The sequence below is a fragment of the Octodon degus genome, unplaced genomic scaffold (genome assembly GCF_000260255.1).
Source record: "Octodon degus isolate 3935 unplaced genomic scaffold, OctDeg1.0 scaffold00047, whole genome shotgun sequence".
Classification (NCBI taxonomy): domain Eukaryota; kingdom Metazoa; phylum Chordata; class Mammalia; order Rodentia; family Octodontidae; genus Octodon; species Octodon degus.
Genome location: NW_004524623.1, coordinates 2,765,398 through 2,781,222, shown reverse-complemented (window position 1 = coordinate 2,781,222; position 15,825 = coordinate 2,765,398). Strand labels below are relative to the sequence as shown.

The window sequence follows — 15,825 nt, the reverse complement described above, 5'->3', positions numbered from 1 at the left end:
AGGTTGGATGGGAAGAAAAGGGGGAAATCTATGAATTATTAGTCAAAGTTTAGTTCTTTAGCCCCATTTCAAGCAGTAGGCCAAACCCTTTATAATATGATCCCGTTTAATTCTGGGGACTTCCCCGTGAGATGATGATCCCCACTGTAGGGAGTAGAAACTGACATCCAGAGGTTCAAATAACATACTCAGGTCACTCGGCTGGCAGGTGGCAGAGATGGATTTGAACACAGAACTTATGAGTCCTTGTGTTCCTCACTTTTAGTCCCTGGAATGATCGTTAACAGGGAAGACCCTGCACCAGGGTCTGGGGTACATGCTTATCTTCCTGAGCCTCACTTCTGGTGAAATACTGATTGTGCTCAACATTTTAAGTCTATAGAAAAAATGTTCCATGCTGTGTCTTGGTCACCAGAGTTCATTTCCTTTGTACTCTTAAGAGGGTTACAAATGACTCCACTGACCTGCAGTTTAAAAAATACCCATGTCCTTTTCCAAACTAATTAAAACAATTTTTCCAATTTTATTTGAAATAAAAAGTAGTTCACAACAGGTGTAGTTATTTTATAACGTGGCCCAGGAGAAAGCTAGAAGTGACTTCTAGAGATGCTTGCCAAGTCTTTATTGTTAGGAATGTACCAAGTGCATCAGGGAATTGATCCCGCTTTCCTGTTCCTATTTGGCTTTTCAGAACTGGCGCGATCCATATAGGAGATCGAATCCTAGCCATCAACAGCAGCAGTTTGAAAGGGAAGCCTCTGAGTGAAGCCATCCACTTGTTACAGATGGCAGGAGAGACTGTCACCTTGAAAATTAAGAAACAGACAGATGGTGAGTGGGTCGAGGACCCCAGTTAAGGACTGTCCCAGTAGGTCCCTCCTTAAAAGAACATGCGGTCATCTACATGCATGTTTCTAAGAAATGAGCCTCCTGCCACCACATACTCGAGTATCTTTTATTTCAGTGTACTGTGATACTTAACCTGCTTTCCCGTTTGTAAAGCCCAGTCAGCATCCAGTCCCAAGAAGTTCCCCATTCCCGGCCACTTGAGTGATGTGGGAGACGTGGAGGAGGACTCCTCTCCGGCACAGAAGCCTGGCAAGCTCTCCGACATGTACCCCTCCACAGTGCCCAGCGTGGACAGTGCAGTGGACTCGTGGGATGGGTCTGCAATAGAGGCCAGCTACGGGAATCAAGGTATGTCCCCCCATTGGGAATCAGCTGCAGCTCATTTCCCAGAGGCTTTCCCTCTCCTTCGTGAGGAGAATGTCTTTCTTTCTATAAGCTGTGTCTGTGGCAGTGCCGCCACTGAGCACATTGAAACCCTTCACTTGGCTGACTGTGCGTTTCCTTCCCAGACCTGAGAAGTCATGAACATCGATCAAACCCTCACAGGCCCCTGTTAGATCTTCTAATGGTCAATTTTTCAATGCTGATCTTGTCCCTTAAGGCAGAATTGATATGAGGCTGGCCATACGCTGGAGACAAGTCCCATCGTCTTCTTTTCCTGCAAGGTTTTCACAAAATGACATAGGGCATTCAAGGCTTTTATAAGAGATTAACTAAGGATTTGGACACCACTTATTCTTACTCCTGGTTCTATGTAGAAATTTGAAGAGGCTTTCTCTTAGTTCTCATTATTAGCAAGTTGTAATCACAGTGCGTGAATGTGTATGCTAGCTTTTTCTTCACAGATGTCGTCTCGACTGTCAGTCAGAGAACAGAATACATAAACAGCTTGAGAACATATGTTTGAGTGTGAGGTTGCTTCATTACCCTGTAAATTACTCTATACTTTTAGGAGACACTGAATCCAGTTTGTTTCCGTCCTGGTTTCCTATTTTTCTTCTCTTGGTTTGCCTTTGCTCTGTTGCTCTCTGTTATGACCCATGATGGTGGAAAAGAAAATGATAGACCTCAAAGATAACATTTTGTTACTTATTAGAGATGATACTGCAGTTTGATAAAAAAAGTATTTTAAATAACCAAAAGAGAACTGAAGCTTTCCTTTATATGGTAATTCACTTTTCTAGGTCATAATGCCTTGTAACAAGTTAGTTCTGCCACCCAGTGATAGACATTTTCATTGCCTGAAAATTGATAGACAACAAAGGACAGTGGGCAAAGGACACAAGTCAAATACTATCAGAGCAGATGCATTAATTTGAATTAATGTTTGTTTATTGACTATTAATGTGGACACATTTTGGTTACACAAAAACCTTTTGTGAAGATGCTGTTAATATTAATGAGTTCTACCCCCTCCAGTGATACATAAGATCCTAGCTCTTCCCAGCCGTTTACTCCATAGGAACAACAGCACGATTAGCGTGGTAATGTAGGGCCTCATTAGTAAAAGATGAAGACCCATGGATTACGCATGAAGCATTTCCAAAATTTGAACAGTAGTCATAGTAATATTAAATTTGGCATTTAAAAATTGGAAGTCTTTACAAGATTGATCAAGCTAAGGGGTAAGCAGAGACAGAGGCAGAACAGAATGGAAGTTCTCCCCAGTAAAAATTGTAACAGTCTCTTGTGTTTGTAGACCACTTCCATGTTTAGTAGCCCTTTAGTATAAGTAACCTCTAGTGATTCTTGTGACAGCCCTAACCTGAAGGCCAGTGTTGATCTTGTGTCACAGCAAAGGGGAGGATGTCGAGGTCAGCCAGGCTGATACCCAGCTCAGCTCTTGATGTTGTGTCCTGCCTTGCTACACACAAGCAAGCTGGAAATGCCTGCCTGAGGTGTCAAGATAGCCCTCCCCTCATCGCATCACTCTGACAGCTCCGAAGTTCTCTCTTGCCTTGAGCTTAAATGTATCTGCCCAAAGCTTCTGCCTGTCAGTCCTGCTTCTCCCCTCAAGGTGATTCAGAGCCAGACTAAAGCCTCCTCCACTTGACAGTCCTTCAGATGTTTGGAGACAGCTTTCACTTCTCTTTTGAGTCTCTCCTTCTCCAAGCAAAATAGCCTCAGTTTTTTTCTCTGTCCTTTACTAACCTACTTTTCAGTATCTCTATTATCCTGTGGGGTACCTTTCTGAATACAAGTTGGTTCTCTTCCAATTTAACTCAGCAAACAAAGTTGTACAACATTCTGATAGCCTAGAACACAGCAAGCCTGTCACTGCAGCCTACATTAACATAAGATGTTGAATAAAATAAAAACATAAGTGAGACCCTGTACTAAATACAAAAAAAAAAATTTTTTTAAGATTTTGGTGGTCACATCGCAGCCATCAATCTCAGCTTCCTGTCGCCCAGTATATTACAGTCTGTGTTTCTCCTTCATTTTTTCTACTCATGATATGAGATTAAAACAGATCTCTCCATATAGAACGTATAGTTGACTTTTTTGAAGCATGTCATAAAATTATCTTTTTTCCTCCTATTTTAAATATGTGATGGGACAGAGCTATGTCTTCCCCCAGCCTCTTGGCAGCTCTCTCCTCTGTCCTAGTGAGAACCTCACATCCTCACTATTGTAAATATACTACAGTTCCCATCCCCATAGGATGCTTCATCTTCATAATGTACGTCTTCTTCTTTGGGCCAAGAATCAATGTCCCTGTAGCCATACTCCTTGTTGTTTATGTTGCTTCCCTTGAACATCAAGCTTTTTCTACTCATTCACTCAACAATATGTGATCACTGGTACAATATGAGGTCAACACTGCTGGACCACAGATCCAGGGGCACTGCTTTTGTAGAAGAGGTGAAGGTTCAGACAGCTGACGAACAGCTACCTGGAGTGCTGCGTGTTACTCAGTCAGTGAAATAGAATGAAAAGTCTGGATCACAGCAGGCCCGTAGAGAAGGACCATGTTTAGGGAAGCCCAGTAATGGGATGGTCTTAGATTTTATTGTGCAGCTGCAAGATGCAGGCTCTCCTAGCTGGCCTCTGAGACCACGTCTTCTCCTCCCCATTCGCTTGCTCCCTAGATCCCTTGTGTCCCTCTGTCTGACCCAAATCTTATCCTTTTTTATTATCTTGTGCCTTATTTTTTTTTCCTGTATTTAGGACAGAGTCTACAGGCTCTCACTACTAGATTGGACTCATAGTGATTCTCCTGTTTTCAGCCTCCCAAGTGCTGGGATTGTAGGCATGCACCATCATGCCCAGTCTCTCTTGGGTCTTATTTATTCTTTTACCTAAACATAAGAAGAGGTGGATTGCTACTTTGGTGGAGGAGAGATCAGTCAAAGAAGAGACTGGCAAATAGATGCTGCCGGGACCCTGCCAGTGTGTCATAAGCATATTACTCTATTTATGACAGAGTAATATTCTCTATTACTCTGTCCTCTCAACACTGGTATTTCTGATTCCAATTCTTCTCTCTTTGTAGGTCATTTGACTTCTATTCTCTCAGTAAAAGAATTCTGTTTTTATCCAGGTCTATAAATATATTGGTGAATAATTATGTAAACTCTTGTGTAACTCTATTTCCTCAGTTTCTAAAATCGCATCTTCAATGTTTCTTTAATTGGTGACTTTGTGCTTCTATTTCTTCCTTGATTGGATTAGGAATAGTTTAGGGGACTTTTTCCAGAAAGAATTCTAGATGTGCTTATTAGTTCCATTCTGGGTCTTTTTACATACAATTTGCCTTTGATTTTAATTCTCCTGTTCAGTTTCTTTTAGATTTTGTTCCTTTTTTATTTTAATTGGCTGCATAATTAATTTCTATGTTTTCTTGTGGTTTCCATAAGGATGACAAAAGGCTAATAAAGGACACTAACCTGCACAGAACCCAAATTGATTTGAATGTGGTTAAACGACACCACACACTACATTCAGGGAGCAGCACGGAGCCCGAGCACCAGCAGCGTCCTCTGCATCGCTGGGGTTTCGTGTTTTCTTCCATTTGTCTCTGATCACTGCATGCTCCTTTCTCCTCTCATTCCATCAGCTTGCCCAGTTTCCCCTGAGTTCTTTTTTCTTTGTTTCTTTCTTTCTTTTTTTTCAGTACCGGGGATTGAACTCAGGACCCTGCACTTGCCAGGCAAGCATTTATTCTGAGCTATCTCCCCGGGCCCATAAGTTCTTATATTTCTGCTATGATTTCTAGTTTTACAGAATGATGGCTTTGGTGTATAGTTATAAAAATTTGTGATAGTCTATTGGGTCATATTTACCACGCAAGGCTTTCTGTGATGGGCATCTTTCATCCACTACTACTTTCTTGGTTGAACTTTGTACAGTGTTAACTTGATATACATTATATGCCAGTCTTTTAAATTCCTGTTCTTCACTGTATTCAATGAGTCCTTTTGAGCTGGAAGTTTTCTAGAGGTTGTAAGAAAGGCTGGCCCACAGTACGTTCCAGGCTTGCAAAACTTAGCCCATATCACACATGTTATACATGCAAGTGAACTTGTCCCCAGCTAGCAGCTAGCAGCACCTGTTCTACTCCCCTCTGCGGCCTGCCTCACTGGTGGAACGCTTCCTATACTACCTGTGCTGCCTGTCAGTCTACATCTCTGACTTTACCCTTGTACCAGATGGGTCCAGGATATTTCCTGCCTGCAGTTCATGCAGTGTATTGTACTGTTACAAACTGTTGTAGTCTTATCTCATATCTTGGTCTTGTTTTGACTAGCTAGAATTTCTGCAGTCTCTAGCCATCACTTCTAGCTTTCGTATTCCCCATGGACACTCACTGAACTGAAATTTTTTCTAATGTCTCATGGTTCGCAGTTACAGAAAAACTAGGGGGAAGTGAGATTTGGAACAAGAGGAAGGGGTAGGATGGTGGGATCATCATTTTGAGGTGTTTCTGAGAGAAGTTGGAACTACCTTTGCTCTATCATTTGAAACTAGAGCTCATCTAAACACTTCCAATGTTTTTGTTGGCAAGAACAATTAGAAATAGTAACACAATGATATAATTTTATTTTCTCATTCTTGACAAACTTGTGTCTTTGGGAACCCAATTTGGCAATGAACTGTCTCACTTTCTTATGCTAAAATTGGTTCCCAAAAATGAAAGTAGTAGTATCAGTTACAGCCCCATAATTGTAGAATAAATTCTAAAATCATACTCTGATTCAAACTCTATGAACATGAGCCAACATTGTTCACGCTGTTTCTTACACCACAACTGAGTGGGAACTAAGAACTACAAGTTGAAGATACTTAGCCATATTAGTAGAGAAAAACAAATAGAACTATGACAGGATATCTGAATTTTACAAATATCTGACACTTACTTATCCTAAAATTAATAATCATCATGACAAGGTTGCAACCACCTAAAAAAAAACATATTTTGTCTTTGCATTTTCCATTATCCAAATAAATAAAATTAAGCATTGCCACACATTATGAAACAGGATATGCAATCAGATATTAAAATCAAGAACAAAAGAAATTTTTAAAAGATAAAGATTTTCATCTCAGGACAAATCCTGAGGGCATTTCACTGACCTTCTCAGACCAAAAAGCTACAACTCTTGTTGCATAGGTCCTGCTTTACCTTGGTCTTAACCATCCAGCAGAAAAGTATGAAGACGAAATTATAAGAAATAAAGCCATGCTGTTAAGTTGAGCTGTGGGGGACTCAGGTCAATAATTTCTGACATTGCCAGTTAAACAGAAGACCCAATGCTATTATGGGCTACTGGACTCTTTTAGAATATTTTGCTGAGTTTACACACCTATAATATTCAATAACGGAACTTAGAAAAAATGGGGTATACAGATGAATGTCCATTTTGTATCTGTGTATTCAAAGTGGTTGGGATAGATATATAGTTACATTCTGTTAATGAATAGAATGATTTGTTCTAATGGTGTTTGTAAATAGGGTCACAAGTCCGCATCTTGTACAGCAATTAACCACTAAGAAGAATATACGCAGTGTATTATTTGTTGAAAAATTTAAAAAAAAAAAAAAAAGATTTTCTCTTCTAGTCCAAAGAAATTACTTAGGACATGTTCCTTTAAAAAAGAATGTTTTCAATTAGTTTTTTAATTTTAATTGAGAATGTAGTCTCCAATGTCACACATATATTATCATTTCATGTGCTTACATTGCCATTCAGTAACAACAAAGTTCAATTACATCTCTGACAGTTGATTTTTTTCCTAATACTTCAAAGAAGAAACCTCTTTTGCTCGCTCTCCATTTTTACAAGATGAATGATAGGGCCTTCGTTTAAAGCACAGGATCCTGCCGTACATGGTGGTGCACACCTGATTCCCAACACTCAGGAAGCTGAGGCAGGAGGGTTGCCATGAGTATGAGGCCAGCCTGGGCTACATAAGCAGGTTCAAGGCCAGTCTGGAATGCCTAGTGAGACCCTGTCAAAAAAAAAAAAAAAAATGCAAGCTCCTTTGTATTCTAGCCTTCCATGCAGCATCCGTGACTCTATGTACCCTGAACTTGTCACTCACCATCTCTGAGAAGGCATTGCTCCTTGGTACCTTGATAGCTTAGGTATCTGGATAGATTAATCCACCCTTCTCTTATCATCTCAATCTGCTCATAAATAGAAAGTGGAGTTTGCTACGAATTAAAATACCTGAATTCATTTTTTTTCTAGAAAAATTAGATTGATCAGCAGCCAAAATCAGAATTATTCTCCAATCCCAACCTAAGCATAGACATTCGGACTTAAGTGAGGAGAAGTCAGTGCTCAGGGAGCAAGCTCTGCTGGATTTAGGTCTGCTGAACAGAGCTTTTTTTCCTAAAAGTATAGTGATTTAAACTGTAAAGATCTTGGCACTTCAGTATCAATATGTAACTCCACCATCTTATTAAGGATCAATATTTTTAATATTTCTGCCTGACTGCTTAGCACATGATTTGCATCCTCGGGGATCCACTCTTGGAGAAAATGAGCCCAGAGAAAGTCAGGAAGGGGCTGAATGCTCAAGCCCGTGCTCTTTGCCAAAACTGGCCAGATAGTCAAGTCCCTTCACTCCAGAAGGGCAGAGGCACACATGCAGCTGGTGAGAAGGACAGGGTATTCCTGAGTTCTCTGCCCTCCTGGGGAGTAGACCAAGAAGCCAGTGAGGAAGTTGAGGCTGGGGAGCATTACCGGGACTGCACCTTGGCCAGTCCCACTCTCCTGCTTGGCAAGCGTCTCCACCCAGTAAATGTTAAGGTATTACCTCACTCCCAGCTTATGTGTCACCTTTCATGGCATCCTAACCCCAAACAGTTCTCTGTTCTTCCAGGTTATTGTATTCAAATTGAAAGGATAAGACTTCCAGAGGCTATTGGAACTCTAGGTCTAGTTCTCATGCTCTTTCCCCCATTCCTATTCTAAGCTTTGGGGGCAGAACCTGGCTTTATTTATCTATACATGTGAGTCCCTCGATGACAGTAACCCATAAAAGACCCCCCTCCCACATGTTCATTGTATAATGCTGGGCACACCTCCTTCCCTAGTCTCCCTTCTTAGATAAGGAAACATCTGGAGATGCTGAAGGGCTTAGTATGTAAATACCAATGGGCATCTGTGATCACTGAAACCTCCTAGAGTTCTAGGCATGTTCATAAGGGTGTTATGTATGTTTATTTTCCTTAAGTTCTTATATCATCCCAGGAAGGTATATGTCCTTATCTTCATTTTGCTCTGAAGGTCTCTAGTCCAGGATGTCCAGGGAGTCGCAAAGCTGAGACTTGAACCTCTGTCTTGTCCTGTTTTGATTTTTAGGTCAGCATATCATGAGAATTAGGGAAGTGCTGGAACCAGATCCAAGTCTTCTAAATCTATACTTTAGCAAAAAATTTGAACTGTATCCCCTTTGCTTTATCTGGTTTGTGATACTAAGTAATCATTTTGCAGTACTTAAGACTAGGCATCTAAATATCAAACATTTTGGCATATCATGGAACAGGTCCATCAAAATACCTGTTCCATGATATGCCAAAGATGTTTGATATCTCGACAGATAGGGTAAACCGAACTGCATATATTGCAGGTTAATAATTAGCTTCTCTTCTGGAGGGTTAACAACCTAAGTTAGCAGATCAAAATTGGAGAAAAGGAAGGGCTGCATGGTTAGCCAACATTTTGGCCCTAGCCTTTCAAGGTCAGTGAAGACTCGGGACATAGGAGAACCTGTACTGTAACAACAGGTAACTCAGTTGTGCTTCAAATTTTTCTGATCAAGAAGATTATGGAGCCACAGAGGAATGTGTTAGATGAAGTATAGTGTGCCTGGGGAGAGTCACATTGAGAGAAAAAACATTTTCTCGAGCTTTCACAGAGAGCAAATTGGTCAAGCAATGGCCATGACTCATCCTCATGTCTGACCCTGACAAAAGGATGTACAAAAGGCGGTACAGGGCTACAGGATAAATCCTGACAGTACTTGGCTGACCTTATCAGATACAAAAGTTACATTTCTTGATGTATGGGTCTTGCCATATCTTGGTCTTAACCATCCAGCAGAAAAGTATAAAAACGAGGTATATAAAGTAAAGCCATATTAATACAATGAGCTCTAAAAGGCCCAAGTCAATAACTTCTGAGGATAACCCACTAATATTATAGACTGCTAGACAGTGTTAGATTGTTTAGTTGAATTCAAACACCTATAGTATTTAGATGCCAATGGAATATTCACCTCTGACAGACAATAAAAAAGGATACAAAGGAAAGTTCATTTTGTATTTATATATACAAAATAGGATAAATTTACTTTCACTTAATTCAATAAGAAAAAAGAGGTGTACTAACAATGTTTGGACAGAATGTCCTGTCTGCTTCTTGTACTATGGATAACCACTAAGAAGATAACAATTTACAGTGTATTGATTATCAAAACTGTCCTATTAATCAGCTGTGAAACTGTCTCATTCATATTTATTTCTCAATAAAAGAAGAACAAGGATAATAATTACACACTAACAGGAAGGAAGAATGAAATAAAATGCTAAAGTATTATTGGAAAGGGCAAAAAAAAAAATGCCACCACCCCAGAATGCTATTTATATCCAATGAAATTAATCTATAAATGTGAAGAAAATACATTGCTGGTGGAATTATAAAGTGGCATGGCACCTGGGAAACTTTGGAAGGTTCTAGAAAAGTTAGACTTAGAATTACCATATGACATAGCAGTTCCTCTCCTAAAAGAATTTAAAGTAGGAGTCAAGTGGGTGCTGTATACAATCATCATGGTGAAATTATTCACAATAACTAAAACAAGGAAAGAAATTAAGTGTACATCAAAAGATGAAGAGCCACAAGGTGATGTACTTCTGGAATCCAAGCACTCGGATACTGAGGTGGGGGGGGGGTCATAAATTTAAGCCCTTCTGGAGAAATTTAGCAACTTAGTGTGACAGTGACTCAAGGTCTTTTTTTTTTTAATTTAGAGAAGCCAGGGATATAGCTCAGTACAAATATTTTGGATTCAACTTTCAGGTCTCCAGGAACAGAGAGAGAAGGAGTAGGGAGATAAACGGAGGAGGAGGAGGAGGAGGAAGAGGAGGAGGAGGAAGAAGTAAGGGGGGAGAGAGAGAGAGAAGATGAATAAAGAAAATGTGGCATATACTTATGGTTTGTGTCTAAATAACCCCCCCCCCAAGTCACATGGAATCATAAAGAGGACTACTTCAGAGGTAGCTGGATCTAGGGAATGATGCTGGGATTCATTCATGGTGCACTGCTAGGATTAAGGGCACTAGGATTAAGGGTGTGAGGGCTACCCACTTTAAGGGTGGGTAGCCCCAACAAAATATGAGGGACAGAAAGAGACTTAGTATAAGCTTACTGTTTTTGCCATTTTCTGCCTTGCATAACTGCTTCTCCTCTATAGTGCCTCGCTGCCATGTGCCACCCTGTCTTGAAGCCAGCGGATTACAGAATGAAACCTCTATAAACTGAGCAGAAATAAACTCTCCTTCCTTTGGAAAAAAAAGTCGAGGCATCCTTGTTACGAATGCACACGCCTGCTGGTCAGCATCTGCCTAGCAGTGGTGCTGCACACTGGCTTCACCACAGCCTTAGGCTCTTGACTACATCACCAGGAACTACTGAGAAACAATGCTAGGGAAGAAAATTTAAAAGTTAGTCTTTTCAGTCTAAATCATATTGAAATTTTCCCAGGGAATTTGATGGTCATACGGATTAATGGTCATCAGAAAAGGACACCTTTTGAAACTGTCTCATTGCTATTTGTTTCTCAATAAAATTATGGAAAAAAGAAAAGGACACCCACCTAGGAGGACACCACCACTCAACATTTGGCTTTTAAAAAGTTTGTCAGCAAGGTGTGATGGTGCGTGGCTGTAATCCCAGCACTTGGGAGGCTTAGGCAAGAGGATTGCTGCAAGTTTGAGGCCAGCTTGGACCACATAAAGAGACACTGTCTCAAAAAACAAACACAAAAAGGTCAAAGCCATTGATGAAAGTGAAGCATCAACTCCCCTTAATTCTTTTTAAACCAGAAGAAGCGAGGCCTCACATAGCTGGAGTTGCACAGTTTGGTTTAGAGGGAGAAAATCAGTAGCACATCAGAGAAAGCCAGGATAAAGTCTAGTATTAGCCAGTCACTCCTTTTCAATAGAAGATTCTCATTTATTTCCTGAATTCAAGCCTTTTGACAGAAAACTGCACATTTATCAGATAAGACATCTTCCCATACGGCTAATCTTTCTCTTAGAGTTATCTGAGAAAAAAAGAAAGAGCTGTTGAACTACAGTTATTTCCTCTGCCCCCAAGACCTTCTGCTCCTTGCTATCCTAAAACAGGTATTTCCATCATCTAGTGGTGGGTTTTGCCCTGATTTCTTGAGGTTGACTTATTATGATCAGAGAGCATGATCCCAGGGAATGCCTGTTTTCTCTGGAATCTAGTAGCCAGGGTGACATGGTGTAATAAGGTCCATAACAAATGGAGAAAGACTAAGTGGAGAGGATAAACCAGATGTGTCATGGAGACAGAGTTATCTGATGTGATCAGGCCTTTAAAATATATCCAAAAATAGGAAACCAAACTCATTGCTGTATGTTATGGTTTGTGTATAGATGTCCCCCCAAAGCCTCGAGCAGTGGCTTCTGGAGACTGTGATTGATTATTGCGGGTGTGGTGCTGCCCCTGCCCTGGGGCAGGTAATTTGCACTGTAAGGAGAGGAGAAAGACTAGCTAGCTGCCTCACACCCCTTCTGCTCTTGCTCTTTGCTGTCGCCATGAAAGGCTGCTCTCTGTTATGTGCTGCTCTGCCTTGGAGCCAGCTGAGTATGGACTGAAAGCCCCAGGAACTGTGAGCTAAATAAACCTTTCTTTCCTTTATTTTGAGTGTTGGGTGTTTGTCCCAGCAACGAGAGAAAAGTAACTGAGACACCATAGTAAGTGCTTTAAACCCAGTGAGAAATAGGTATTGTGTAGCAGTCCAGTTCACATATAAATACACACGTACACATCACAGCCTTCCGGGATGAGTGAAGCAATGTGTGATGGTTCTGGAATCCAGCCTGTAACCAAACCTCCGATCTCCCACTTGAGCCCCCCAAATTTTGAAAGACTGCATATTCTATCATATATTTAAAGTCATTTTCTAATTTTTTTTCTTTTCAAAATTAAATACTCGCATTGAATGTAATTTCTACTTTGTTTGGCACATGAAGCAGATTTAGAGATTTATTAAAATAAAATTTAGCTAACTGTATGCAAAACAAATGTCTTCATAGTTCTGCCTTGAAAAATATAGTGTAGTGAAACCTAATACATTTTTATAAATGTTGAAAAGATAATAGAACTGAAGCGTGTAACTAGAGTTTTATTTTCCACAACATGAACAGAGGCAGAACAAATGCAAACAAGCAAGAATGCAGCCGTTGGTTTGGTCTGCATCATTTGCATATGCAAATTTTTGTTAAGAGAATGTGCGTGGTTACCCACATTCAGTGTCCATTTGAAATGTATTTTAAGTATGTTTCTGTTAAAGTCTTGTGCCATGGATTGAGCTTAGACTCATAGAAAATGTCCATTGTGTATGTGACCTAATTGACAAAGCCATTCCTGTTAACCCATCAAGCTAATCACACTTAGCTCGCTGTCAGAAAAAGTCAGTCTTCATTTTGAAGTTGAAATAAACATAATAATTCATCAGCCTCCTTGCTCTGATACATCCGAGAGAGAGAGAGAGAGAGAGAGAGAGAGAGAGAATCAGACACACAGAAAGAAAGACAGACAGACATAGAAAGACCGAGACAAAGAGGGAAAAGAAAAGGGAGAAGGAGACTTTGTCATGTATCTCCTAGTTGAAATAAAACCCTGGTTTTTACAGGCTTCCTCATAGGAGCAAGTCTTTCTCCCAAATTATCCCTTGATCTGGCAGCTGATACTTTATATTGCAGGGCCAAGCTCCTTTAGAGGTTTGGCGTGGATGAGAAATGTGTCTTTCACTTGTAATGTGGCGAGACTGCCGTTGTGCAGTGGGAAGTGAGAAGGGAGATCGGCAGTCTCAGCCCCTGGCCCTGTGTCAGCTGCATCAGCCTGGAGTCTAAGTGCATTTGGAACTTGAGTAGTGAAAAACTGACTCTCTTACAGTGTAACTTGAAGCCCAAGGACAGTTTGTAAATAGCCTTAGGTATTGGAACCATTGTTACAAGACTTTAGCATCACCTGTAAAATGCAAATGGTAATGTCACCTACTTTCCGAGTTGGTTATGAAGAATAAATAAATGACACACATGTAACATCTAGTGAAATCCTGGTGCATGATAACCACCCACTATACACATTTGTGGTTTTGTTGTCGATGCTGTTGCGATTTGACCCCTCTACCAGCCAACAGCAACATTTCTCAGTGTATATCATTATCTTCAAGCCCAGTCCTAACACTTTGTTTATGTTTTAGGCACCGGTTTTCAAGCCCCAGGGTACAATTTCAATACCTATGACTGGAGGAGTCCGAAGCAGAGAGGCAGCTTGTCCCCAATCCCCAAGCCACGAAGCCAGACTTACCCGGATGTAGGGCTGAGTAATGAAGACTGGGACCGGTCCACAGCCAGTGGGTAAGGTTTCCATCTGCTGCTGCCGTGTCCAAGGTGACTACGTGTGGTCAGCATAGTTCTTGAAGCCACCATAATCATCCATGGCGATCATGCCTAACCAGTGATAGCCTGGTACCACATCACAACAGGAAAGAGCCAGGCTTCCCATAATGCAGCAGTGGTGGCCTGGGGGAAAGTGCTCACTTTGTAACAGCCAGCTCCTTCTGCCTTTTTTTTTTTTTTTAATACATCAAGAGTCCCCAATTTTTAATGAAGACGTATACTTACCATTTTGCTCTCCAGATGTTTTAAGGAGACTTATGAAAAGTGATAGCACTTCATGTATTTATAATATTCTTTGTAATAAGTGAGGACAACATTTTTCCTCTAAGAGATTTTTACTTCCCTGTAGTTGAGCAGATGAGATGTATTTTCACACTACCTTCCATCACAGCCCAGCCATGTTGCTGCAGCGCGCCCAGCAGTAGTCATGAGTCACCTGAAACTGAGTCAGTAGGATGGTGGATAGACCCGCCTTTCATCCCTCGTGACATTTCGTAAATGATCCGCATCCGGATGAAAGACAGATCCAGAGTGAATGTCTTTCTCTCCTTTGTAGAAGATGAACAAGAGAGAGATTCTGGATACTGGGAGGGAGTCACATTTGAGTCCTTAACTCAGACTGTGCTTCTTGATGCCAGTTTTGCAGGAACTTCGGACAGTGCAGAGGCCGAGCAAGAGGAGAACTTCTGGTCTCAGGCGCTGGAGGATCTAGAAACCTGTGGCCAGTCAGGAATTCTGCGGGAGCTTGAGGTAACCACCTTTACATACCTTTCTGGTTTCTACATTCATTTTTTTTTTTTTTTTTTTTTTTTGGTCCTTTTACGTTTGCATTGATCACATCAGTTCATTTAAAAGCTTTAACCCCTTTCCACAGGAGAAAGCTGACAGGCGTGTGTCTTTGAGAAACATGACTCTCTTGGTAGCTACCCTTTATGTTTATATTTTTGCTTGTGAAGCTGCCTTCCCTGCCCCTTGCCTCCTGGACAGCAATTTGATTTTATCTAGTGCCGTTGAAAGTACTATTCCCCATTCCCACCCCAAGCTTACTGACTTGTGGCTTTTGCCATCGCTCCCGCTAACCCTGACTATCCCCGTCTTCCACCAAAGCGCTAAGGAGTGCGCTGAGTTCCCCAGCAGTGGTGCATCTCATCCTCTTAGTTGCTTTAGAAAGGTTTCTTTGGCATGTGTTCATTTTACCTGGTATAGAAATTAATTTGATCTTTAAGAGGAACATAAGAGGAAATTGTATTTTTATTTTAGTTTGCCTTTAAAGTGGATGACAATGCAGCTGGTGCAAAAGGCCAGTCTCTGATAAGCAGGCAAAACATTGCATAGTACTTTCCTATTAATTACAAATCCTGATTCCTTATTCCCTTCATGTGAATTGGAGACAATGAGATGGAGTGGACCAGCTGAACTCCTGGTGAATTCTTTAATCAAAGCAATGAATTTGCTGGCAGTATTCGCACTTTAGTCTGGGAGGTCCTAGACTATTTCCTTTTATGTTCTTTTGAATTTTCCGAGCTGTAAAAAGTAAAGTGGCAAAAGTCTCATTTTTATTTTGGTGTCATATGAGGTCCCCAAGTCACCATAAGGAATGTGAATGGCATACCTGGGTGAAACTCTTGCGATTCGAAAATGATTATTCATCTTTATATTCTTTTTGCTTCTCAGTTGCATGTGTGGATATCTTATGTGAATTTAATGTTTGTGACTCTGCAAAGACAGTTCTGAAGAACAATATTAGTTCAAATTTATGAACATCATAGTATTACCTGGCATGAATTTTAACTTCAGAGCATAGC

At 40.8% G+C, this 15,825-nt stretch overlaps 1 protein-coding gene across 2 annotated transcripts in view; it reads left to right on the top strand.

Moving 5' to 3' along the window:
- Nucleotides 1–15,825, top strand: part of Grip1 (glutamate receptor interacting protein 1) — a 269,779-nt gene that overhangs the window by 227,812 nt on the left and 26,142 nt on the right. For both annotated transcript variants that reach the window (XM_023716318.1, XM_023716316.1), the window contains exons 18-21: nucleotides 692–831; nucleotides 1,003–1,197; nucleotides 13,822–13,978; nucleotides 14,659–14,770. In XM_023716318.1, coding sequence (XP_023572086.1) covers nucleotides 692–831; nucleotides 1,003–1,197; nucleotides 13,822–13,978; nucleotides 14,659–14,770 — 604 coding nt within the window. The remainder of the gene's footprint in view (nucleotides 1–691; nucleotides 832–1,002; nucleotides 1,198–13,821; nucleotides 13,979–14,658; nucleotides 14,771–15,825) is intronic.